Here is a 25,778-nt window from a genome sequence, read left to right as displayed (position 1 = left end):
TTGCTCTCCTGTATTTATTGTAACCTGGTAGTTTTAGACCAGCGGTTCTGAACCAGAGGTACTTTTGCTCCCCAGGGGGCAAATGTCTGGAGACATTTTTGATTGTAACAACTGGGGTGAGGTGTGTGTGTGTGTGTGTACTACTGACATCTAACAGGCAGAGGCTAGGGATGCTGCTAAACATTCTAAAAAGCACAAAAAAATGTATCCACTCTAAAATGTCAATAATGCTCAGATGAGAAACCCTGTTTTAGTGACTTACACTGCAATTTGATATTTTTCATAAGACTATTTGATATGGTTTGGCTCTGTGTCCCAATTCAAATCTCATGTCGAACCATAATCCCCAATGTTGGGGGAGGAATCTAGTGGGAGGTGATTGGCTCATGAGGGTGGATTTCCCCCTTGCTGATCTCATGATACTGAGTTCTCACAAGATCTGGATGTTTAAAAGTGTGCAGCACTTTCCCCATTCACTCTCTCTCTCTCTCGCCGTCATGGTAAGATACGCTTGATTCCTCTTCACCTTCCCTATGATTTTAAGTTTCCTGAGGCCTCCCAGCCATGCATCTTGTACAGCCTGAAAAATTGTGATTCAAATAAACCTTTTCTTTATAAATTACCCAGTCTCAGGTAGTTCCTTATAGAAGTGTGAGAATGTACTAATACAGAAAATTGATACAAGAGAAGTGAGGCACTGCGAAAAAGGTATCTGAAAATGTGGAAACAACTTTGGAACTGGGTAATAAGCAGAGGCTGGAACAGTTTGGAAGGCTCAGAAGATAGGAAGATGAGGGAAAGTTTGGAACTTCGAAACTTGTTGAGTGGTTGTGACCAAAATGCTGACAAGGATATGGACAGTGAAGTCCATGTTGAGGTGGTCTCAGATGGAGATGAGGAACTTACTGGAAACTGGAGTAAAGGGCACTCTTGGTATGTTTTTGCAAAGAGACTGGCAGCACTGTGCCCCTGCTCAAGAGATCTGTGGAACTCTGAACTTGAGAGATGATTTAGGGCATCTGGTGGAACAAATTTCTAAGCAGCAAAGCACTCAAGATGTGGCCTGGCTGCTTCTAACAGCCTATGCTCATTTGCATAAACAAAAACGACCTGAAACTAGAACTTTAAAAGGAAAGCAGAGCATGAAAGTTTGGAAAACTTGCAGCCCAACCATGCAGTAGAAAAGAAAAACCCATTTCCTGGGTAAGGAATTCAAGGCTGCAGAAACTTGCAGAAGTAAATAAGAGCCAAATGTTAACCGCCAAGACAATGAAGAAAATGCCTCCAGGGCATGTCAGAAGCAGCCCCTCCCATCACAGTCCTGGCGGTCTAGGAGGGAAAACTTGTTTCCTGGGCCAGGTCCAGGGCCCTGCTGCTCTGTACAGCCCTGTGGTGTGGTGCCCTACATCCCAGCCACTCCAGGTGTGGCTAAAAGGGGCCAAGATACAGCTCGGGCCATTACTTCAGGGGGTGCAAGCCCCAAGCCTTGGCAGTTTCCACGAGGTGTTGGGCCTGTGGGTGTGCAGAAGGCAAGAGTTGAGGTTTGAAGGAGACACTACTTAGGTTTCAAAGGATGTATGGAAATGCCTGGATGTCCAGGCAGAAGTCTGCTGCAGGGGCAAAGCCCTCATGGAGAACCTCTACTAGGGCAGTGTGCAAAAGAAATGAGGGGTTGGAGCCCCACACAGAGTCCCCACTGGGACACTGCCTAGTGAAGCTGTGAGAAGAGGGCCACTGTCCTCCAGACCCCAGAATAGTAGATCCACTGACAGCTTGCACCGCATGCCTGGAAAAGTTGCATGCATTCAATGTCAGCCCAAGAAAGCAGCTGTGGGGGCTGTACCCTGCAAAGCCACAGGGGTGGAGCTGCCCAAAGACTTGGGAGCCCATTCCTTGCATCAGTGTGGCCTTGATGTGAGACATGGAGTCAAAGGAGATTTTTTTGGGGCATTAAGACTTAAATGTTTGCCCTGCAGGGTTTCAGACATGTGTGGGGCCCGTAGCTCCTTCGTTTTGGCTGATTTCTCCCTTTTTGAAAGTGGGTATTTACCTAATGCCTGTGCCCCCATTATATCTTAGAAGCAACTAGCTTGTTTTTGATTTTACAGGTTCATAGATGGAAGGGGCTTGCCTTGTCTCTGATAAAACTTGTACTTAGACTTTTGAGTTAATGCTAGAACGAGTTAAGACTTTGGGGGACTGCTGGGAGGGCATGATTGTGTTCTGAAATGTGAAAAGGACATGAGATTTGGGAAGGGCAAGGGGCAGAATGATATGGTTGGCTCTGTGTTCCTATCCAAATCACATGTTGAATTGTAATTCCCAATGTTGAGGGAGGATCTTGGTGGGAGGTGACTGGATAATGGGGGCAGATTCCCCCTGTAGTTCTTGTGATAGTGAATGAGTTCTCACAAGATCCAGTTGTTTAAAAGTGTGTAACATTTCCCCCTCATCCTCTGCCATGGTAAGACGTGCTTGCTTCCCCTTCACCTTACACCTGATTGTTAAGTGTCCTGAGGCCTCCCAGCCATGCTTCCTATACAGCCTGTGGAACCGAGTCAACTAAACCTCTTCATAAACTACCCAGTCTCAGGTAGTTCTTTTTAGCAGTGTGAGAAGAGATACCCTATTCCATATTGGTGGTGTGTCCTTTCATTAGGATACACATAAATATCTGGTTATCTTTTTGTGATGCTGAAAACTAATGTAATCTGATTCATTAGCAGCTGCAAAGTAGTAACAGCCTAATTCCTTTCTTGTTTATAAATTACTTCTTTAAAGAGAAATTTCTCATCATTTCTTTCTTTTCAGGATAAATGCAAAATTCTCTAACCATTTTTCAAATTCACGAGTCAGTTCCCAAGTATCCTCCCAAGTGACCAATATTATTTTATTTTAGCATCATTATATAAACTTGTACATTTAGACATTTTTTTTATAAGTTTCCATCTATTATTTCTTCATGTATGGCAGGTAAAAGATTCTTCATGTAGGCTCCTGGGTCCTGTTGATAACCAAGTCATCTCTGATAATTTCTTTGATTTTTGTTATGACAAGATGATCATGGCTAATCTCATATAAACATTTCTTCTCCTGGACCTGAAATCAGCCATTTTTCCAATGGGCCACTTTAGTGAAAAATAGTATTGAGAGGTCATAATCTAGGTCTTTTTAATAGCCAAAGCTAGGAAATGTTTGTTTTTTTGAGAAAATACATTGAGTTCATTCTGATATTTACATTCAAATTAAAAGCTTTAAGGTTTTATTACTTCTTCTATATTTGAATCCCTTTTCTCTTATGCTAAAAACAGTAATTACATTAACGTAACTACTTATTTGTTTTACTCTATAATATTTTCAGAATAATATTACAAATATTAACATTATGATTACTGAAAAGAGTACATGATTTTTTTTTGCAATTTTTTTTTTGCCCTTAGAATCATTACAGTGTTTTATAGTCATTTGGAATAACTTTTCTCTGTTAGGCTATGTTGCTAACAAAACAAAGTTAGATGCATTTGTTTCACTGTGCTTTTACTAAGCTTGTCTTTTTGGAAAATTTCATTTAGTTTTGTTGGCAGATGGTTCCAAAGTGGAAAAAATACAAGATCTATTTAGATGAGTGTAGCTTTTAACCTTGTCATTTCCCACCCCCAGTTAAAAAAAAAAAAAAGATTCTGGTTTATCACTGTAATTTTTAAATAAGCCAACATAAAGGCATAATAATCACTTTCCCTGATCCTTTCTTTGATAGTAACATACTATAAAGTTTTCTCTCCTTTCTTTTTTAGACCTAAGAATATATATATCACTCCATAGCAGCATATTGAGATATTTAAGCTTTTTAAAATTTGTATTTCCATTTGCCTGGTATACCTTTGCTCCTCCATTTACTTAAGTTTTCATGAGGTAAAATTTACATACCATAAAATTTGCTCATTTGAAGTGTACAATTCAGTGACTGTTAGTAAATTTACAGAGCTAGGTAAACATCACCACAGTCCAATTTCACATTTCCATCACCCGAAAAGATCCCTTGCACCCATTCATCCTTTTATTTTAAAGCTTTCTCAAACTCTTTTAGATGTAACTCTCACATTCTGCACAGTGTTGGAATTTATTTCCAAAAAATATTTTCATAGGTGAATTATATCCATTTGTATTCAATAATATGACTGATGTTTGGCCTTAGCTCTGCCACTGTTTTATGTTGTATTTGTTTTTATGTCTCTTACATCTGTAAATAAAATATCTAGTCTTTAGTTATGTGATCTTTTTGCCCTGCCAGTCTCTTGTCTTTGTATATTTTTTTGGTATTTAGGAAGGTTTTTATTTTTATTCCAAAGGTTATTATTATGCAAATATCTTACATAATATCCTTATGTCCTTAATAGTTTTGGGGGATACTATCTATTGGCTCCCCACTATAAATAATTTTGAAATTCTCCCTTATTTTCCTCTCCCAAAACATCTAATTTGAAGCAATTACTTTTTATTTCCTGAAAATATCTATAGGACAATCAGTAAATATATTCTATTTTACTTGCATTATTTCCCTTCTTACATTTTCAGAGAAATGTGCTTTAGTTACACTGTCAGACTTATAACCATAGAATATATATTTTATGATCTCCTTTATCATGTAGCTCTAGTTCTCTTCAGTAAGGAGTTTTGTTCTGCAAAGGAGTTTCAGTTAGTTTGAGAGTTCACAAGGCTAGATCACCCAAGCACTATCCAGACTTCCTGAAGTCTATAAAGTTGCCTCCCAGTTTTAGCTGCTCTCAAATTGGTCTCGAAGCGTTCTACAACTAATGGGACCTTTAGATATGATCAGGATGCTGGCAATCTGATATTTAGATTCTCTGAGCCCTCCCTTGCTGATACCATGCTTGATATCTTGATGCTGCTGCTGATTTATTTTACCCACTTGTAGTCTGGAGTTCACAGGTGTTGTATAATAAAGAATTTGACTGGACTTTGTTGCTGGTTCCTCTAAAGTTCTTGGAATTGAGCAATAGGAAAGTCTGTAATACTCATGAGCCCCTTGGATCACTCCTGAGTTAATGCTAAGAATAAGACTCAGGATGAGGGTAGAAAATGCCACAAAGATCAACTGCATGATTTGAGCAATACACATGTCTTTGAGCCACATGATTTCAGCCCAACTTCTCAAACTCCAGGGAAGGGGGCTGATGATCAAGCTCAACCACATGGCCAATGATTCAATCAACCATGTCTACACAATGAAACCCCAATAAGAAAACTGAGTACTGAAACTTGGTAGAGCCTCCTGTTTGATGAACCAGGAGATGTGTGAGGAGGGTGATGCACCCTAATTGCACAAGAAAAGAGTAAAGAAACTTTCGAGTTTAGGACCCTCCAAGATGTTGGTTGCCCTGTGTCTCTTAATTTTGCTAGTCCTGATTGTATCTTTTATAATAAAATTATAATCATTAAGAAGTGTTTTCTCGAATTCTGAGTTGTTTCATCCAATTATTGAATCTGAGTGGGAGTCATAGGAACTCTTGAATTTGTAGCTAGTTGGTCAGAAATACAAGTGACCTGGGGACCCCTAAACTTGAAGATGGTGTCTGAAGTAACGGTGGTCTTTTTGGGAACCGTGCCCCTAGGGTATACAGTTTGATAGTGACTCAGGATGGTTAGCGTCAGAATAGTACTGCAGTACACCCGTATGGATACCCTGAAACTTAGTTTTGTTATACGTGGTGTCCATAGGTTTGCTGTTATATTATTCTAGCTGCTCTTCTATTTTTGGGAAGGGATTTTGGAGATTCAAAAACTATGCCACTGTCACTACCATCTTATTGCCAGCTCTCCTTTAGGTTTTAAGTTAATGTGGCATATCACATGTTCTCCCCTCCACCCAGTATTTCTGTTTATCATTTCACAGTCAGATATTAACAAAAGATTAAATTGCTGAAGTTACTCAACCTGTCTTAAGTATTTTAAGTATTGCTTCCTCATCAACATGATGCATTAAATTTGTAAGTTAAATAGAATAAAACAACGAACTATATATTGCTAGTGATGACACATGATACATATTTTCAAACTAGTCTGAGGTTAGAACCTCCAAATAAAAAGTAAAGGCAAACATTTTACCTCTGTAAGACGGAGTTGTGAAGATGCGGCCATATAATCTGATTCTAATTTGTTTTTCTCAGAGATCACTGTAGTATTTTGGAGAATTAAATCTACTTTTTGTATATGCAAAGAAGTACAAATCTAGGAACAAAAACCCCTAAGAGTTAATTTTTATGTTACCTATGTTTTAGAAATAAAAAAGTTTTGTACAACAAAATTATAAACCATGAAAAAATAATTTTCCTATTGTGCCTGACATCTCTCTCAAACAGTTCAGTTCTTATAATAATTTTTTAGAAAGTATTTTCCTTTGTTTTTAAGGGAGTCATCTGGTATAAACACATTTAGCTTAATGAGTGTTTTTATCCTATTTATTACCTCTAAAGAAAATGTCAAGCAACTAAGCAAGCTGAAACTGATCTCTTGCTTATATAACTAAAATGTCAAAAACCTTAATCAAAACCTTCCCTCCCTCTAAAGGTTTTACTATCTTATCTACCCGCTATTTTCTGTAAAAAAATGACTAAAATTAAAACAATACCTTACCTTTATTAGGTTTGTTAATTCAGTAACAAGTTTTGCTTTTTGAACATTTATTTCTTTGATTTTAGTACTTGCTTTTCGCTCTTCCTCTTCAAGGTTGCAAGTATCCTGTTCCATCAGTTTTAAACTGTATGACACATATAATGATGAAGAAATCAGGGTTAAACACAAGCATTGAGCCCAAATTCTTTGGTCTCCTGCAGTTTTCTGGGATATATTTAGCAATACTTTTCAGACATATGAACTGCTAGTTCCTAGATTAAACAATCATTTTGCGTGATCAGTCAGGATTAAAAAATACCTGTTGAGATATATTATGTGCCCCAGCATAGTCCAGGTAATGCCTGTGTTAATTGTTTAGGATCTGGAGTCAGAAAGATGGCTTTGTTTCCTCTTTGCCATTCTCTAACGAGCAGTTTAACTCTGGACAAGTTACTCTTCTGAGCCTCAGTTTCCTCATCTATAAATTATAGATAATAATAGTACTTCCTCCATAGGGCTGTGGTGAAGCTTAAAAAAGGTAATACATTGTTTCCTTATGTATGGGGGAAGGGGGGTAACACATGTAACACACTAAATATAGTGCCTGGCCCATAACTGATCAATCAATATAGGTTGTTTCTGTTGCTATTAATATTGTTTACAAAACTGTCGCTTCCCTTAAGGAGCTTAAGTGGGGAGAGTTAATAGCTAAAAAACAGAAACAAAAAATAAAACACAACACAATAATCCTAAAAGTTAATAGTATGTTCTCAATTTTAAGATGAAGAAACTAAGGCTCAGGTAAGTGAAGTAAATTGCCTAAAATCACAGATATTAAGTGTTAAGATGTGTTTGGTACCAAAGTCCATGTTCTTTCCACTACATCATGTTGCCTCCAAGGGAAAAGAACAAAGGATGGAAGCAATAATAAATAAGTTCAGTGAGTGCTGTAGAGAGTGGCCAGAATGGTACAAGGAAGGGTATGTTGGGGAGGGGAGGGAGATTAAGTTGGAATGGGTAGAGCAAAACAAGATTTTGAATAATCATAAAAGCTTGCCTAAAGGAGAGTAGTGTTTAATTAAATTTTATGTAGTAACTGTAGAAACCCATAATGAATTTTTTTTTTTTTTTGAGATAGGAGTCTTACTCTGTTGCCTAGGCTGGAGTGCAGTGGCACAATCTCAGTTCACTGCAACTTCCACTTCCCAGCTCAAGTAATTCTCCTGCCTCAGCCTTCCAAGTAACTGGAATTACAGGCGCCCACCACCATGCCCAGATAATTTTTGTATTTTTAGTAGAGACAGGGTTTCACCATGTTGGCCAGGCTGGTCTCAAACTCCGGACCTCAAGTGATCCACCCGCCTAGGCCTCCCAAAGTGCTAGGATTATAGGCGTGAGCCACAGCACCTGGCCTCATAATGAATATTCTTGAATGGGGTAGGAACATGCAAAGAAAATACATTTTACAACAGTCTTTTGGATGAATTAAATAGAGAAGTGACCAGTCAGGCAGAGTCCACTAACTAGATCACCAATGCAGTAGTCTAAAGTGAATATAAGTAGGAGATAGTAGGCTAGTAACAGGTATGAAAAGTCATCTTACTGTGAAAAATCAACATTACTTTATGAGGAGAAAGTTTAGTTTTAGACAATGGGTTCAATACTGCAGTTGCACAGTAAAAGTTGAGCGTTTTGCAGAAGATTGAATAGGAATGAAGGAAAGCGTTAAAAGTTTTTTAAAAAAAGGTTTAAAGTTGAAACAAATTCTGGGAAGCTAGACTAAATAGATATATCTTGCTTTAAACAACCAAGGCACATTACCAATTTTAAAACTAGAAGTTAACGGGCAATTGTTTGCTTTAAAAAAACATAAACAACAAAGAACAAATCTTCCTAATACATTTCAAATATGATTCAATTTTTAAATGTGTTTAGGAATACAAACTATATTAAGTCAAGGTAAACAAACCTTATTCAAGATGAGCTGTTACTTATTATTAAATATTATGTCACTAATATCTACCTTTAGTCTATAGACAAGAAGTCAGAACAACAACAAAAAGCTGTGGGCTATGTTATGGTAGGATATGGATAAAACCTTGAAACTAGAAACCATGTGCCTTTTCCCCAGACTTGATACCCTAATAGCTTTTATCCTACCTTATATATTCTGGTTTCTACAAAAGATCTAAAAGTTACAATCGTTCTGAGAATGGGTGACTGGGTTTTCACAACAAGCCAGTAGTTTTCCATTTAGAAAAGACTTTTGGCTGGGTGTGGTGGCTCATGCCTGTAATCCTAGCACTTTGGGAGGCTGAGGTGGGAGGATTGATTGAGGCCTGGTGTTTGAGACCAGCCCCAGCAACACAGCAAGACCCCATCTCTACAAATAAGCTGGGCATAGTGGTGCACACCTGTGGTCCCAGCTACTCAGGAGGCTGAGGCGTGAGGATCGCTTAAGCCCGAGTTCAAAGCTGCAGTGAGCTGTGATCACGCCACTGCATTCCAGCCTGGGTAGCAGAGCAAGACCCTGTCTCCAAAAAAAAAAAAAAAAAAAAAAAAGAGACATTTGACAATATTATATTCACATTTTGCACAGAATTCTGTGACCCATTAAGGCCAAGCAGACATAATTGTCACAAGGAAGACTGCAACTAAATGAGTGAGATAAACCCTCAGGTGCCAAATCTATTCTGTAAAAATCAATATAACCTTTTCTTTCCTTACTACTCTCTTTCAGAACTAGAGAGAAAATAGCCAATTTGACAATTTTTCTGCCTACACCTTCCGCTCCCCTCTCCTACCATTCAGAACTCAATGGACATAGTGTTTTGGATAATCATGTAGGGCAGTGGTTCGCAAAAGTGTGGTCCACAGACTCCTGGGGATACCTGAAACTATTTCAGGAGTCTATGAGTTAAAAACTGTTTTCATGGTAATAACAGGGCATCATTTGCCTTTCTCACCATGCTGACATTTGCACTGATGGTGTAAAAGCAATGGAGAGTAAAAATGCTAGTGCTTTAGAATAAATCAAGGTAGTCTGTCAAAACTAGTGCACCAAAGTATACTAGTCCTTAGATTCTTCACTGCCATGCACTTGAAATTTTTAAAAATGCCAAATTCCCTTAATATCCTTGATGAAGCAGTAAAATTCATAAATTTTATTAAACCTCAAAATCTCAAGTATATATATTTTTAATATTCAATGTCATGACATAGGAAGTACATAATATAGTTGTCCCCCAGTATCCATCAGAGATTGGTTTCAGGACTCCATAAGGATTCCAAAATCCATAGATGCTTAAGTCCCTTACGTAAAATGATGTAGTATTTGCATATGGCCTATGCACACCCTCCCATATATTTTATATTATCTCTAGATTACTCATAATACCTAATACAACATAAATGCTATGTAAATAGTTGTTATATTGTATTGCTTAAGGAATAATAAGAAAAAAGTCTGTACATGTTCCATACAGACATAACCATCCAATTTTGTCACCCTGAATATTTTTCTTTCTTCCCTCCTCCCTGCCCTGCCTGAATAGATGAGGTCTTGCCATGTTGCCCAGGCTGGTCTCAAACTCCTGGACTCAAGTGATCCTTCCGCCTTGGCCTCACAAAGTGTTGGGATTATAAGTATGAGACACTGCACCTGGCCTTCTGAATATTTTTGACCTGTGGTTGGTTGAATCCATGGATGTGGAACCCACGAATATGGAGGGCAGGCTGTACTTATTACACATCTGTAGAATATTCAAAAGTATAAATGTTGTTTCAAGGAAAAGCACTTGTGTGATTAAGTTTGGAGTTACACTAGACACTTTTTTCATGGAATACCATTTTTACTTAAAAAATGACAAACTATAATTGTTTGGACTTGGCTATTTGGTCATTTTTCTTTTTCCAAAAAGGAATAAAGGGAGCTTGTCATTTCAAGGAAAATAACTGACAACATTTGTTGCCAATGATAAAGTTCATTTGAAATATCTATGTGACTTGATGAACCAGTATTTTCCAAATGACCAATGCATGCTATAACTAAATCATTCACGAGTAAAAGCGCCATCTAAAGTGCAATGGATTTTAATGTAACAAGAGTACGCAAGATCACTGACATGGTTTCAGACTCTACACTGCAATTAAACCTTACTAAACTACACTTTGGCAAGTTTTGATGTAGTATTAAAGAAGAATATCCACAATTATCTGAAGTCTAAAATACTCCTCCCTTTTCCAACTGCATATTTATGGGAAGCCGGATTCCCTTCATATACTTCAACTCAAACATTTCACTACAAACTCAATACAGAATTAAGTAGGAAAAAACCTACTGACTTCAACTAAAGAAATATGCAAAAATGTTAAACAATGCCACTCTTCTCACTAAATGTATTCTGTCTGGAAAACAGTTATTTATTTATTTTTTTTTGAGACGGAGTCTGGCTCTGTTGCCCAGGCTGGAGTGCAGTGGCCGGATCTCAGCTCACTGCAAGCTCCGCCTCCCGGGTTTATGCCATTCTCCTCCCTCAGCCTCCCGAGTAGCTGGGACTACAGGCGCTCACCATCACACCTAGCTAGTTTTTTGTATTTTTTTAGTAAAGACGGGATTTCACTGTGTTAGCCAAGATGGTCTTGATCTCCTGACCTCGTGATCTGCCCGTCTTGGCCTCCCAAAGTGCTGGGATTATAGGCTTGAGCCACCGCGCCCGGCCGGAAAACAGTTATTTTTAATACATTTTTATGTTACCATATAATGGGCTTGTTATTTTTAAAATAAATTACTGTCCCATCTCTACCTAAAAAAATAAATTAATGAATATTTTAAACATTCTCAGTTTTAATTTCTAATATGGTAAATATCAATAAATACAATCCAGGTAAACAAAACCTCTTCAAGGTCCTCATTAATTTTTAAGCATATAAAGGAGTTCAGAGACTGGAATAACAGCTCAAAGAACAGAAGAATTTGTAACACTCAACATTCATCTCCTTTTGCCCTATAGACTAAAATTGTGTTTTATGTAGTAAGATTAAAGATTAAAGAGAAATTACTACAAAGCATGCTTGTGGAAATGGTGTTGTTATTACAGTGTATAATTAATATTCTCCCATACAGTAATTTGTGCCTCCCCCCTGAACAGGCTAAAAGATACCTTCCTAGTTTGGAACTGATTTTCTGTTCCAGTTGTCTTTTCTTGGTTTTTCTCTCAAGAAGCTCCTTCTTCTTTTGTCTAAGTTCATTGTCTTTGTGCTCCAGATGTCTGCTTGTTTCACGCAAGGCAATCAACCTTGAATCCACTGCTTGCAATTTTCTACTAATTTCCTATAAAATATTTAAAAATTGTTAACATATTTAAAAAACTGTTCCAGTGAAAGTATTAGAAATCCAGTTAATATTTTCTAATATTCGCATCAAATTAACCAACCTTTAGCTGTTCTTCTAAGTGTCTTCTTTGTTCTAGGTCCACAGTGACAGTGAGAAACTGGGCTACTTTTAGAGATGTGTTACTAGAAATAATTTTGTTTGAATAAAAAGAAGTTTTTACCACATACTTTTCTTCTGCTGTATAAATTTGTTTTAATCGGGTTTCTTGTATTACCTATAATGTAAAACAACAATTAGTGCACATCTAATATAAATTATATATTTTAAAGTACTAAATAATTAGAAATACAGACCAACTGAATTTTGGAGGATCAAAATACAGTAGATATACCCTTTTTTTTTTTTTTTGAGACAGGGTCTCGTTCTGTCACCCAGGCTGGAATGCAGTGGCACCATCTCAACTTACTCCAGACTCAACCTCCCAGGCTCAAGTGATCCTCCCACCTCAGCCTCCTGAGTAGCTGGGACCAGAGGCATGTGCCACCATGCCCGGTTAATTAAAAACAATTTTTGTAGAAATGGAGTTTTTCCATGCTTCCTACGGGGGCTAGTCTTGAATTCCTGCCTCTGAGATTCTCCCGCCTTGGTCTTCCAAAGTGCCGGGATTACAGGTGTGAGCCACTGAGTCTAGTAATTTTTTTTTAACCTATCCAACAACATTTCAAAAAAGTTGGCCCATACAACTAGCAAAGTCAGCTATACTTCTATGCTACTATACGACTCTCCCAAGTAGTTTTGGAGCTTTGTTACATCTAAAGAAGAGATACCAGGAGAGAAGGGTGCTCAGTACATTGAACTATGTTATCTTGGGTAAGTCATTTACTCTCCCCTCCTCTCAGTTATACTGTTCAAAGATACATAATCTTATGTTTAGTTCCTGTGTATTTGAGAATCATAAAATGAAACATTTTTCATAGATTTCAAAGCCTTTTCTTATTTTTAAAGTTTTTTTAGAACTTTTCTCTCAAGAATTTATACATGGATTTCATAAACTAAAATATATTATAAATACCATAAGTATACCATTATTTGATCTATTTCTGTATATTTATAGAGTAGGCTGCTGCAATGCAGAGCATTTTTAGAGGTTGTTTCCAATCTCTAAAAACCTTTAGATACTATTGTAATACTACTGTGGCTTGTTTCCTTCCAGAAGTTTATAGTCTAAGTGAAGAGGTAAGACATATTTAAGCACACTAGGTCAACAAGCGTAAATCCTAAATCCCGACTAATCTGAAATAAAGGGATAGACTGGATGACTTTAGCCTATCCAAGTCTCCTAAAAATGAGTTTTAAACTGGATTTGAACTGACAGAGTTAGTGAAGGAAGGGCACTTCCCATAAAAGTGACATCTCAAGCTAAATAAGTCAGCAGACAATTTAACCAAAGGGAGAATCTTAGAAATTAATGAGAGAACAATTCCGTAAATAGGGTATACTGTTAGAGAACGTAAAATGTTAAGAGTTAATAATAAAGGAAAACATAAAGAATATATTTTTATCCTGAGGAAGAGACATAGCCATTATTGCCATTATCTAGCCATTATTGTCTCAAACAGAAGGACTGCGGATATAAAGGCAGTAAATTTCCTCAATAAAGGTTTTCATCTTCTGAAAGATAGCTAAGATAATCTTTACTAGGTGCTTGAAACACTTTCTAACTTGGTTTTCTTGTACATACACATGTCTGAAAAGTATATCATCATAAATTATATACAACATAGAACTGAGTTAGGCATTGGGACAATAAGGTGTTTGATGTGTTTGAGAATTTAAAAAATACAGTATATAACACCAAAGAGATTAAGATTAATGAAAACACTTGAAAAAGAAATGGGAAGAAAACAATTTCACTTTTAATATAAATAATATGAATTCCAAAGCTATTTCTCTAGCACAAACAGCAGTGTCAAAGCTCCCTAGGTGACTTAAAATGTTAAAAGTAAAAGTACACGAAAATAACTCAACTTGAAGCAATGTTCAAAAAGGAAAATAAATTTCCAAAAAAAGTAATTGCTCCTTTCTGCCCCAAAGTGAAGTTTAAAAGTCCTTATCAACCTTTTTATTGTCTCTCTGCGTTAGCAGAAAAGTCCTACTAATCTTACTTTCAGAGAGAGCCCCATCTACCTTTAAAACTTTGACAAAAATTGCTTTGGTCTATGCATATGGTCTTGTCCTCTTTTCTAAACCTCAGTGAATTAAGAAAAAAAAGTAGTATACCCACACAGAGACTTCTACTTTTGGTTTTCACAAATGATTACCATAATATGATACAATTCTAATCAAAGGCAGGCAACTTACTGTAAGTGACTTGTTTTTGCAAAATGAGTTGGTAATGGTATCTTCTGTTAATGAAGTATAGATAGCCCCCAAATGAATCATCTTAGGAATATTTATATACTGGTTGTTAGAAATTTAAAACATATTTTTTAATAAATTCAATATTATAAGTAGTAGTTAGGTCTATAATTGGTTATTAGATGCTTATAAGCAGTATTAATACAGCAACTTGGTATTAATACTGGAAAAACCTGTTCCAGGAGAGATTTCCTTTCTGTTTCTGCCTGTGATAAAAGTGTATATGGTTTGGAGTCACAGAGATTGTAAAGAATACAATTCCAAACAGTACTAGCAGAATACAGAAACTAGGAGTTTCTGTGGCTGTATGTACTAGTCAAACAAATCCTATGAGGAGTGGCCATTCATACGTGAGATAATCTTAATTATAAGTTTTAAGAAAAGGAAGGTTGACCAAAAACAGTTTAATACCTCAGCCTGCCATTCTAAAGTATAATTTGTCTTAAAAATAATCTCACATATAATAATTTAAAAGACTAAACTACTAATATAATGCTTTAACATAGGTTTGGTAGCAAGGCAGAATCAGGGTAGTGTACAAGGTATCTCTTTTCAGGTTTTAACTTTACTGAATTACCCTAAATGCATTAAGTATTTATTCTAGTTAACTCCACATCACTCCTCTCATAATGTATTAGTTAACAGTCAATGTTTTATGTCATATGGAAAGTAATACAAAGATAATTTCTGCATGGTTAAAAACAACAGACTTACTTAAATTCTGACACATTTTGCTTGCTTTAGCTAAGAAGTTTTAACAAAACTACATTTTTGGTACATGATTCAGTACATGATTCACTACTTCCTTACCCGTTCAATTCTTTCTCTGGTCTTTTCAGTTCCTACAGGAACTTCGTGAATATGATACTGACAGCAAAGGTAACTCATTACAGGATCAGGTGCATCAAATAATTCTCTCAAATAAGAGAAAAATCCGTATTGTCTGAAAGGAAAAGTATTGATTAGATTTTTCTTTTTAAAATATCGTTAAAAAAAACTGAGAGTTGATAAACCACCAAAAAACAATAAGTAAAACACACATTATTTCAACAATGACACAGGAAAAGTCTTTTTTCTTTTTTTTATATTTTCAAATCACTTATGACTTATTCGCTTACCAGAAAAGCTTAAGCTTTTTATGATTACAAACTACTCTTTTTAAATTTCTTCCATTATGTTTAGAATGCTTATTTATATTCCAAGTTAAGATATTTACTTATAATTATTTTATAATTAAAATTTTTTACATTTAGTCCTTTTGGAAATTATTTCTGCATTATGAAGTGATAATTTATCATTTCATTTTTCCCAATAACTAACCAACTACTTTAGCATCTTTTATTAAACAGTTTAGTATTGTTCTGCAGATTTGAAACATCATATCGCATCACACTCGCTGTGTACTAACTATATCATGGTCTTGTGCCTAAATTTTTCCTTATATTCGACTTAAGAGATCTTAAAAGGAAATAATACAGCTTGTAATAGCTTATTTATGTAACAATAAATGTTGAATAATTCAATATTTAAATAAATCTTAATAAATTTTTTCAAGACTTACTTAAGTTCATTTAAAGATCTTGAAGGTGCTTTGTCTGCATATGAACTCTTGGGAGCAATAACAGCATTTACTCTTAATTTTTTGTTGTCACGAACCTGAATATAGGGAAAAGAAAATATTATTTTAATTACCATATATTCTCTACTGAAACGATTTATAGTTACCATATTCCTACTGACATTTGTGGGACGGGTAAGAAACTCAAACATGGCATATTAGATGTTAGTATAAATTTTTTTCCTGTGATAATACTATAGTTATGTGTTTTCATAAAAAGAGTCCACTTCTTTTAGAGATACATACCAAAATATTTACAGGTGAAATAGAATGTCTGGGAATTACTTCAAAATAATACAGAAGGGAGATAGTTATGCTTACATTATTGGTAGATTATCTTGTATTGGACTAACTTTTCTACAATGATTGTAAACTCTGGCCAAAATCTTAAAAACAATTATTTTAAGGCACTGGAGATGGACAAAAGAAAGAAGTTGGAAAGGAGCTGACATCTGAAAGAATAGCACTAGGTGAGATTTGTGTTTATGTGGCTTGTGGCTTGTGGCTTGGGGGCATTCCCCAATCTGGAGCATCAGGAGTGGGGAAAGAATTCCAGTAGAAAGCTGCAGTCTTTCTGGCTGGAGGGATCATAGGATGGAAGGATGGAGTTTGGGGTGACTAGAATGACTGTAAACTGAGAGGGTAAATTCTTGGAAGGGAGCTGCAAAGTGAGAAGCCTCAAAATCTGCCTATAAACGCCCATCTAAATCCTTGGCTGCCCCATGAACTATGAGTGCAAAAATTCCAGGGGACTGGAGGAAAGCAACAAGTGGAAGGCTAAAACTAAAACAACAACAACAACAACTACAATCATCTCCACTGACCGGAGATTTCAGTTGCTGTCCATTGCCTGAGAGACAAGAGTTTGGAGTTTAAATCCAGCTAAGTTAACTGCCTTCTAGTCTCTTTGGAAGAAGACAATTGAATCCAGTCTCTACAGTGTTATTACCTATGATTCCAGAATATAATAAAAAAGTACTGGCCGGGCACGGTAGCTCACACCTGTAACCCCAGCACTTTGGCAGACTGAGGCGGGTGGATCAACTGAGGTCGGGAGTTCAAGATCAGCCTGACCAACATGGTGAAACCCCATCTCTACTGAAAATACAAAAAAATTAGCTGGGTGTGGTATGGGGCGCCAGTAATCTCAGTGACTTGGGAGGGTGAGGCAGGAGAATTGCTTGAACCCAGGAGGCAGCGGTTGCAGTGAGCCGAGATCACGCCATTACACGCCAGCCTGGGCAACAAGAGTGAAACTCTGTCTCAAAACAAAAACAAAAACAAAACAAAAAAACCCAACTACTAAGCATAAGAATAAAATGCCACCATAGTCAAGAGAAAAAGCAACTAAGGGGAACTGATTCCACAAAGACCTAGATGTTAGAACTAGCAAAGAAGTTTAACGTAGCTATTTTATATATATATATATACACATGTTCAAGAAAACTATGGTTTATTATCATCAACAGGTGGAGAATCTCAGCAGACAGAATAAAGACAATTAAATGAAAATTCTAGAACTAAAATATGCAGTAGCTGAAATGAAAAATTCACTGATGAAAGATCCTAAAACATTAAAAAGATAATATCATGAAAAACTTCATGCCAAAAACATGAATAACTTAGATGAATTGGAAAAAAATCCTTAAAAACACATTTTGCCAAATTTAAAGCAAGATTAAAAAAAAAGGCTGAAATAGCCTTTACATGTATTAGAGAAACTCAATTTGCTATAAAAATTCTAATGAAGAAAAAGTCTATACTAAGATGTTTTCACTGATAAATTTGATAAAACAGTTAAGGAAGCAATAATACCAAGACTGCAGAAAACAGAAGGATGAAACACTTCCCAAGTCATTTTATGTACCAATATAACTCTTTTTTTTTTGAGACGGAGTCTCGCTCTGTCACCCAGGCTGGAGTGGTGTGGCCGGATCTCAGCTCACTGCAAGCTCCGCCTCCCGGGTTCACGCCATTCTCCTGCCTCAGCCTCCCGGGTAGCTGGGACTACAGGCGCCGCCATGTCGCCCGGCTAGTTTTTTGTAGTTTTTAGTAGAGACGGGGTTTCACCGTGTTAGCCAGGATGGTCTCGATCTCCTGACCTCGTGATCCGCCCGTCTCAGCCTCCCAAAGTGCTGGGATTACAGGCTTGAGCCACCGCGCCCGGCCTGTACCAACATAACTCTTATGCCAAACTCTTGACAAAAACATTACAAAAAAGTCTATAAACCAATATCCCTCAGGAATACAAAAGCAAAAATCCTTTGTAAAATACTGGTAAACAGAATCCAGCAATGTATGAACAGTATACATGACCAAGCGGAGTTTATGCCAGGAATGCCAGACTGACGTAACAGTCAAAAATCAACCAATCTAATTTATCATATTAACAAAATAAAATGCAAAAGCCATATGATCATCTTAGCAGATGCAGGAAACCATCTGACAAAACTTGACATCCATTTATAATAAAAATTCTCAGTAAAACAGGTAGACAAGGGAACTTTCTCAACCTAACAAAGAGCATTTGTGGAAAATCTACAGCAAACCTCATACCTAATGATGAAATATTTAGTGCTTTCCTCCTAAGTCTGGAAACAAGTAAGGGTGTCTAATCTTGTCATTTGATATAGTTTGGCTCTGTGTTCCCATCCAAATCTCATTCCAAAGTACAATCTCACATGCTGAGGGAGGGACCTGGTGGGAGGTGATTGGATCATGGGGACAGTTTCCCCCACGCTGTTCTCGTGATAGTGAGTTCTCACACAATCTGATGGTTTAAAAGTCTGTTGCAGTTCCCTGCCCACACTCTTTCCCCTGCTGCCATGTAAGATGTGCCTTACTTCTTCTTCACTTTCCACCATGATTGTAAGCTTCCTGAGGCCTCCTCAACCATGCAGAACTGTGAGTCAATTAAACCTCTTTTGTTTATAAATTACCCAGTCTCAGGCAGTTCTTTTTTTTTTTTTTTTTTTTTAAGATAGTGTCTTCACTCTGTCACCCAGGCTGGACTGCAGTAGCACAATCTCAGCTCGCTGCAACCTCTGCCTCCCAGGTTCAAGTGATTCTCCTGTCTCAGCCTCTTGCGTAGCTGGGATTACAGGTGTCCGCCACCGTGCCCGGCTAATACAGGCAATTCTTTGTAGCAGTGTGAAAATGGACTAATACATCATTTCTCCTCAACACTGTCCTGGAGGTATGAGTAAATGTAATAATGCACAATAATAAAGAAATAAAAGATTAGGAAAAAAAAGTAAAATGACCTATGTGCAAAAGACAGGACTTTCTACACAGAAAGTCCTATGGACTCTACAAAGCAACCACAGGCACACCTCATTTTATTGTGCTTTGCTTTACTGACCTTCATAGATATCACGTTAAAAAACATTTTTTTTTTTTGGCTGGTCCAATGGTAGTGGGTTATCAGAAGTTATTACCATAGTGTCATTAAAGTTGCTATACAACCCCCCACTACTAAATTTGACTGGTTTAAAAACAGTTTTTTTTTTTTTTTTAACACATTCAAGGTTTGCAGCAACCCTGTGTCAAAAAAAAGTCTATAGTGCCATTTTTCCAACAGGATGTGCTCATCTTGTTGCGTCTCTGTGTCATATTCTGGTAATTCTCCCAACTTTTTAATTATTGTTGTATGTGTTATATAGTGATCTATGATCTTTGATACTGCCATTGTAACTGGAATGCCACATACCACACCTAGGTAAGACAGTGAACTTAATCGATAAATGCTATGTACGTTCTGATTGTTCCAATGACCATCTGTTCTCCAGTCCCTCTCCCTCTCCTTAGGTCTCCCTATTCCCTGACACACATTTCCCTGACTGAAATCAGACCAATTAATAACCCTACAATGGTCTCTAAGTGTTCAAGGGAAAAGAAGAGTCACATGTCTCTCACTTTAAATCAAAAGCTAAAAATAAAGCTTAGTGAGGAAGGCATGACAAAAGCTGAGCTAGGCTGAAAGCTAGCCAAGATGTGAATGCAAAGGAAGAGTTCTTGAAGAAAATTAGAAGTGCTACTCCAGTGTATACAAGTGTATACAAGAAAGAAAGCAAAATTGCCTTACTGCAGATCTGAAGAAAGTTTTAGTGGTCTGAATAGACGATCAAAGCAGTCACAACATCCCTTTAAGCCAAATCCTAATCCAGAGCAAGCCCGAACTCTTTTCAATTATTTGATGGCTGAAAGAGGTGAGAGAAGAAAAGCTTGAAGCTAGCAGAGGTTGGTTCATGACGTTTAAGGGAAGAAGCCATTTCCATAACATAAAAGTGTAAGCTGAAACAGCAAATGCTGATGTAGAAGCTGCAGCAAGTTATCCAGAAGATCTAGCTAAGATCACTGATGAAGGTGGTACACTAAGTGACAGATTTTCAATGTAGAACCAACAGCCTTCTATTGGAAGGGAATGCCATCTAGGACCTTTATAACTAGAGAAAAGAAATCAATGACTGGATTCAAAACTTCAAAGTAAAGCTGACTCTTGCTAGGGATGAATACATCTACTGACTTTTAAGTTGAAGCCAATGCTTATTTAACCATTCCAAAAAATCCTAGAGCCCATTAGAATTATGCTAAATCTACTCTGCCTGTGCTCTGTAAGTTGAACAACAAAAGCCTGGATGACAGCACATCTATTTACAGCATGGTTTACTGGGTATTTTAAGCCCACTGTTGAGACCTACTCCTCAGAAAAAAAAGACGCCTGTCCAAATATTACTGATCACTGACAATGTACCTAGTCACCCAAGAGGTCTGATGGAGATGTACATGTAGATTAATGTTGTTTTCATGTCTGCTAACACAACATCCAATCTGTAGCTCATGGATCAAGGAGTAATTACGACTTTCAAGTCTTATTAAGAAACACATTTCACAAGGCTACTTATGGCTGCCCCAGATAATGACTCCTCTGATGGATCTGGGCAAAGTAAATAAAAAGCCTTCTAAAAAAGATTCATCGGCCGGGTGCAGTAGCTCACACCTGTAATCCCAGCACTTTGGGAGGCTGAGGTGGGCAGATCACCTAAAGTCAGGAGTTTGAGACCAGCCTGACCAACATGGCAAAACCCCATCTCTACTAAAAAATGCAAAAATCAGCTGGGCGTGGTAGCGCACACCTGTAATCCCAGCTACTCAGGAAGCTGAGGCAGAATTGCTTGTACCCAGGAGGTGGAGGTGCAGGGAGCCAAGATTGTGCCACTGCACACCAGCCTGGGCAACAGAGCAAGACCCTGTCTCCAAAAAAAAAAAAAAGATTCATCATTCTAGATGCCATTAAGAACATGTTTGATTCATGGGAGGAGGTCTCAAGATATCAACATTAACAGAAGTTTGAAAGAAAGTGATTCCAGCCTTCAGGGATGACTCTGAGAGGTTCAAGACTTCTTTGGAAGAAGTAACAGCAGATGTGGTGGAAACAGCAAGAGAACTAGAATTAGAAGTGGAGTCCAAAGATGTAACTGAATTGCTGCAATCTCAGGATAAAATTTGAATGGAGGAGGAGTAGCTTCTTATGGATGAGCAAAGAAAATGGTTTTTTGAGATGGAAACTACTTCTGGTGAAGATGCTGGGAACACTGTTGAAATTACAACAAATGATTTAGAATATGTCATAAATTTAGGTGATAAAGTAGAGGCAGGGTTTGAAAGGATCAACTCCAATTTTGAAAGAAATTCTAGGCTGGGCGCAGTGGCTCATGCCTATAATTCCAGCACTTTGGGAGGCCATTCCACTCTAGTCTGCGTGACAGAGGAAGACCCTGTCACAAAAAAAAAAAAAAAAAAAAAAGGAAAAAAATTCTGCTATGGGTAAAATGCTATCGCATGCTACAGAGAAATCTTTTGTGAAAGGAAGAGTTGATCAATGTGGTAAACTTTATTGTTATCTTATTTAAGAAAATGCCACTGCCACTCCAAACTTCAGTAACCACCACCTTAATCAGTCAGCAGCTATCAACATGAAAGCAAAATCCTCCACTACCAACAAGATTAAACTCACTGAAGGCTCAGATGATTGTTAATATTTTTTAGCAAGAAAGTGCTTTTAAAGTATGTACATTTTATAGACATAATGCTATTCACACTTAATAGACATAAATAGTATAAACATAACTTTTATATATACTGGGAAGCCAAAAAGTTTGTTATGACTTGCTTTACAGCAATATTTGCTTTATAAATCTGTTGTATCTCTTGTATGTCTGTACTAGAATTTAATGTAAATTCAATAGTGCCACAGGATATAAGGTCAATGTTTAAAAAAATCGATAGGTCTACGTCCTAGCAATGTACAATTAGAAAATGCATTTTAGAAACCCATTTATGATAGTGTTAAAAATGTATTTTAAAATTAGACAGTGAAATACACATTTAACAAGAGATGTGTAAAACTTATACAATGAAAAAGAAAAAATGTTGAGAGACATTAATAGAGGCATGTGGGATGGAGGAATTTCACGGTAGCACAGATGAGCAATTCTTGAACTATTTTCAGAGGATTCTAGGCTTGAACAAATTACTAAATATACTGATGGTAAGGGGAGCTATGTTTTTCACTAATACAGAAGAGAATTACAAATATGCAAAGGAGAAAGACTAGAAGGTACTCCAAAGTTGGACTGCAACTGTAAGCAGTAGCGTGAATTCATGGTGCACATATGGCATCTGGTCTCTAGATAAATACGGAAATAAATATAGACATAAGGGTTTGCATGTTAGGACCTAGAAGCAATGAGATACCAGCAGCAATGAAAACACCTAGTATCCAGAGCTCGGTGTCTAAAATAAAATAGGATTTTTGGTTAAAGGGCTGATTATAAGGCCCAAAAGGATACATTCAAGATGCGCTGTAACATCTTACTATGGCAAAAAGAAAGAAATGCTCAAAATACAATGGCAACATATCAAAATGACACAGGAGTCAACCTGAAAATGGTCTCACTGGCCAAATATGGGGCAATTTGAGCATTAAAACAGTAATGAATTGGCCGGGCGTGGTGGTTCACGTCTGTAATTCCAGCACTTTGGGAGGCCGAGGTGGGCGGATCACTTGAAGTCAGGAGTTCAAGACCAGCCTGGACAACATGGCGAAACCCTGTCTCCACTAAAAATATAAAGAATTAGCTGGACATGGTGGTGGATGCCTGTAATCCCAGCTACTCGAGATGCTGAGGCAGGATAATTGCTTGAACATGGGAAGCAGAAGTTGGAGTGAGCCAAGAGCATGCCATTGCACTCCATTCTGGGCAACAAGAGCAAAACTCCGTCTCAAAAAAAAAAAAAAAGTAATGAATTAAAATACGTAAAACAATTCTATGAATCTATACTGATACAACAAACAAATAAATGGAAGAGAAGAAAAAGTTCTTTCTTATAGGTAGAATGCTAACTAATAAACACAGAAGGAATGACAGAGCTAGAATCACTAATGGCTCTTAAACCTACTAGGTAAGATTTCATGAGGAACAGAGTATCTGCAATCTCAAAGTATCTCCACACAAAAAATTACAAAGGGAAAAAACAGTGCACACCACCCCACCCGGTTAATTTTCGTATTTGTAACAGAGATGGGATTTCACCACATTGGCCAGGCTGGTCTTGAACTCCTGACCTCAAGTGATCTGTCTGCCCTGGCCTCCTAAAGTGCTGGGATTAGAGGCATAAGCCAACACGCCGGGCCTATTATTTGTTTTTAACTTTGTAATGATGTATTTCCTTTTAGAATATTTTGTTTGAGTAACAAAAAGTGAGGTGACTGAAAGAAAAACAAGAAATAAAACTATAGGTAGTACTCAGATTTGGCAAAAATTACGTTGCACATAATAGTATGTAGAAATGGCCAAAATCGTGAAGATGACTTGCAATTTACTGAAGGATGAGAAATGGTACTCTAGTATATACAATTACAGGAGAAGGTTATATAGAATAAATTTCACAATTTAAAATATACACACAAATTATAGGAGAAAGTTCTGATTCTATCTGATAAGCAGCTATGGAAAACTGTTAAAATACAAGAAAAATGAATCCAGGTCAAATGATCAGGAATCTATATTGTATCAACGTATGTTTTAAATCCTTAGTGCAGAGGCAGAATGAGTTTTTGACACAAGGAAAAGTAACAGGCTAAGCGGGCCATTTGCAAAATAGAGATCATTTAATTACACCTGACTGCATGCACTTTACAACATATCATGTCTTAAAAGACATGCAACCCAAGCAACTTGACTTCTCCACTGAGCTCTTTCATCAGATTGATAAATCACTGGTTAGGCTTAAACAGCTCTAACATACACAAATTTTTAACTTTTTGGAGTCTATTTTATAATTTTATACAGCCAGCCTTTTCATCCAGTCACCTTTATGTTCACATAACTTGCCACTCCCAAATCAGAAGTAGGGTAATATGATAAAAGCCAAAGCAAGTCAAGACTCTTTCCAAGCACTTGTGTACCAGAGAAACACAGGACCACTTGAGCTGATTCAGAATCCTCTCCTCACTTAGACCAATTAACAAAATTGTTTAAACAAGATATACCAAAGAATCTAAACCTAACCTTTCTATATAAGCCTTTTAAAGAAACAGAAGACATGCAAAAGGAGTAGGAAGTCTTACAGACAATACAACATATAGCTAACTATATATATAAGAATGTCATATATAGCTAACAAGATATACTACGTTATGTGGATTATATAACATTATAATAATGATAAGTTAATAACTACTGCTATAAGTACCTTTACATTTATTAAGTGACTTAATCCTTACAACCATCTCTTGACGTAGATAATGTTATCCTTCATTTTATAGAAAAGAAAACTGAGGCATAAAACATTTAGGCAATTTGCCCAAGTTAGAAGCAATCCCAGAATTCAAATCCTGGTAGCCCAGCTATGAAGTATACATTCTTAACTACTAAGCCTTACTGTCTTTCAGTGGCTTAGATTCTTGGTCAGTGGCCTTTCTCTAGACAGATACAGGGTTCTCATTCTTTTTAAAGAAGTTTTATTTATATTAACAAGCAACATTGTAGATTTTCCTTTCAAAGTAAAACTGAGTTCATTACAGTACATTTTCAAAAAAAGGATGTCCAAGACCAAAGGTCCATTATGTTTTGTTTTCTTAAAACATGACAGAATTACTCTTCACATTAATTTCAAATGATAATTTCAAAACGTTACAGATGGAATATTATGGGCTGGTTTCCTTTTATAAAGCAAATCAATTGACCCACAATGCCATAAATAGAAAAGAAATTAGCAAAACAGAGTGATTTTGCATGAGAGTGAACTGGTGGTAAAATTAGCTATCACATTTTGCTCTAGTGAAGTTAAAACTTCAGCGCTGAAAGATAAGAGTTAAGTGAATCAAAGTGTTATGTTGGTTAGTACTTGCCTCTTTGAGGAAAACCTCCATATCTTCTTGACTTTCAAATACAAAGGCTCTTAAGTCATTTGATGGAATATGATTTTCAATATATTTGGCATTTTTATTATCTTTCATATTGATCTAAACAAACAAACAAAAGGTTGAATTTCATGAAACCCAACTGATTATTAAAACATGTTTATATTAAAATTGGATTTAATTAGATTGTAATACTTGAGAAAAGAGAAGATAAAAAAAAGAAGTTGGTATCAAAGAGTTATTTTAAAATATCTAATCCATTACTCAGAAACAATTAATACAGTACATGGTTAAACAAAGGCCAAGATTTGAACAGTGCATATTGATTTTGATACCATCTAAGAAAT

The 25,778-nt window shown here is 36.8% G+C and overlaps 1 protein-coding gene across 4 annotated transcripts in view; it reads right to left on the bottom strand.

Annotated features, from left to right (window-relative positions):
• Positions 1 to 25,778, bottom strand: part of SMC5 (structural maintenance of chromosomes 5) — a 108,046-nt gene that overhangs the window by 27,315 nt on the left and 54,953 nt on the right. For all 4 annotated transcript variants that reach the window (XR_002731819.3, XM_023213253.3, XM_023213251.3 and 1 more), the window contains exons 11-17: positions 25,420 to 25,533; positions 15,948 to 16,042; positions 15,197 to 15,329; positions 12,069 to 12,242; positions 11,796 to 11,965; positions 6,655 to 6,778; positions 6,127 to 6,249 (exon numbers count right to left, since the gene is read on the bottom strand). Coding sequence is in view for 3 of the 4 variants with exons in the window: in XM_023213253.3 (XP_023069021.1) it covers positions 6,127 to 6,249; positions 6,655 to 6,778; positions 11,796 to 11,965; positions 12,069 to 12,242; positions 15,197 to 15,329; positions 15,948 to 16,042; positions 25,420 to 25,533 (933 nt within the window). In the remaining variant the exon portion in view is untranslated. The remainder of the gene's footprint in view (positions 1 to 6,126; positions 6,250 to 6,654; positions 6,779 to 11,795; positions 11,966 to 12,068; positions 12,243 to 15,196; positions 15,330 to 15,947; positions 16,043 to 25,419; positions 25,534 to 25,778) is intronic.

This window comes from Piliocolobus tephrosceles, chromosome 14, assembly GCF_002776525.5.
Source record: "Piliocolobus tephrosceles isolate RC106 chromosome 14, ASM277652v3, whole genome shotgun sequence".
Taxonomy (NCBI): Eukaryota; Metazoa; Chordata; class Mammalia; order Primates; family Cercopithecidae; genus Piliocolobus; species Piliocolobus tephrosceles.
Note: the sequence above shows the minus strand (reverse complement) of the source record. Positions and strands in the feature narration are given on the sequence as shown.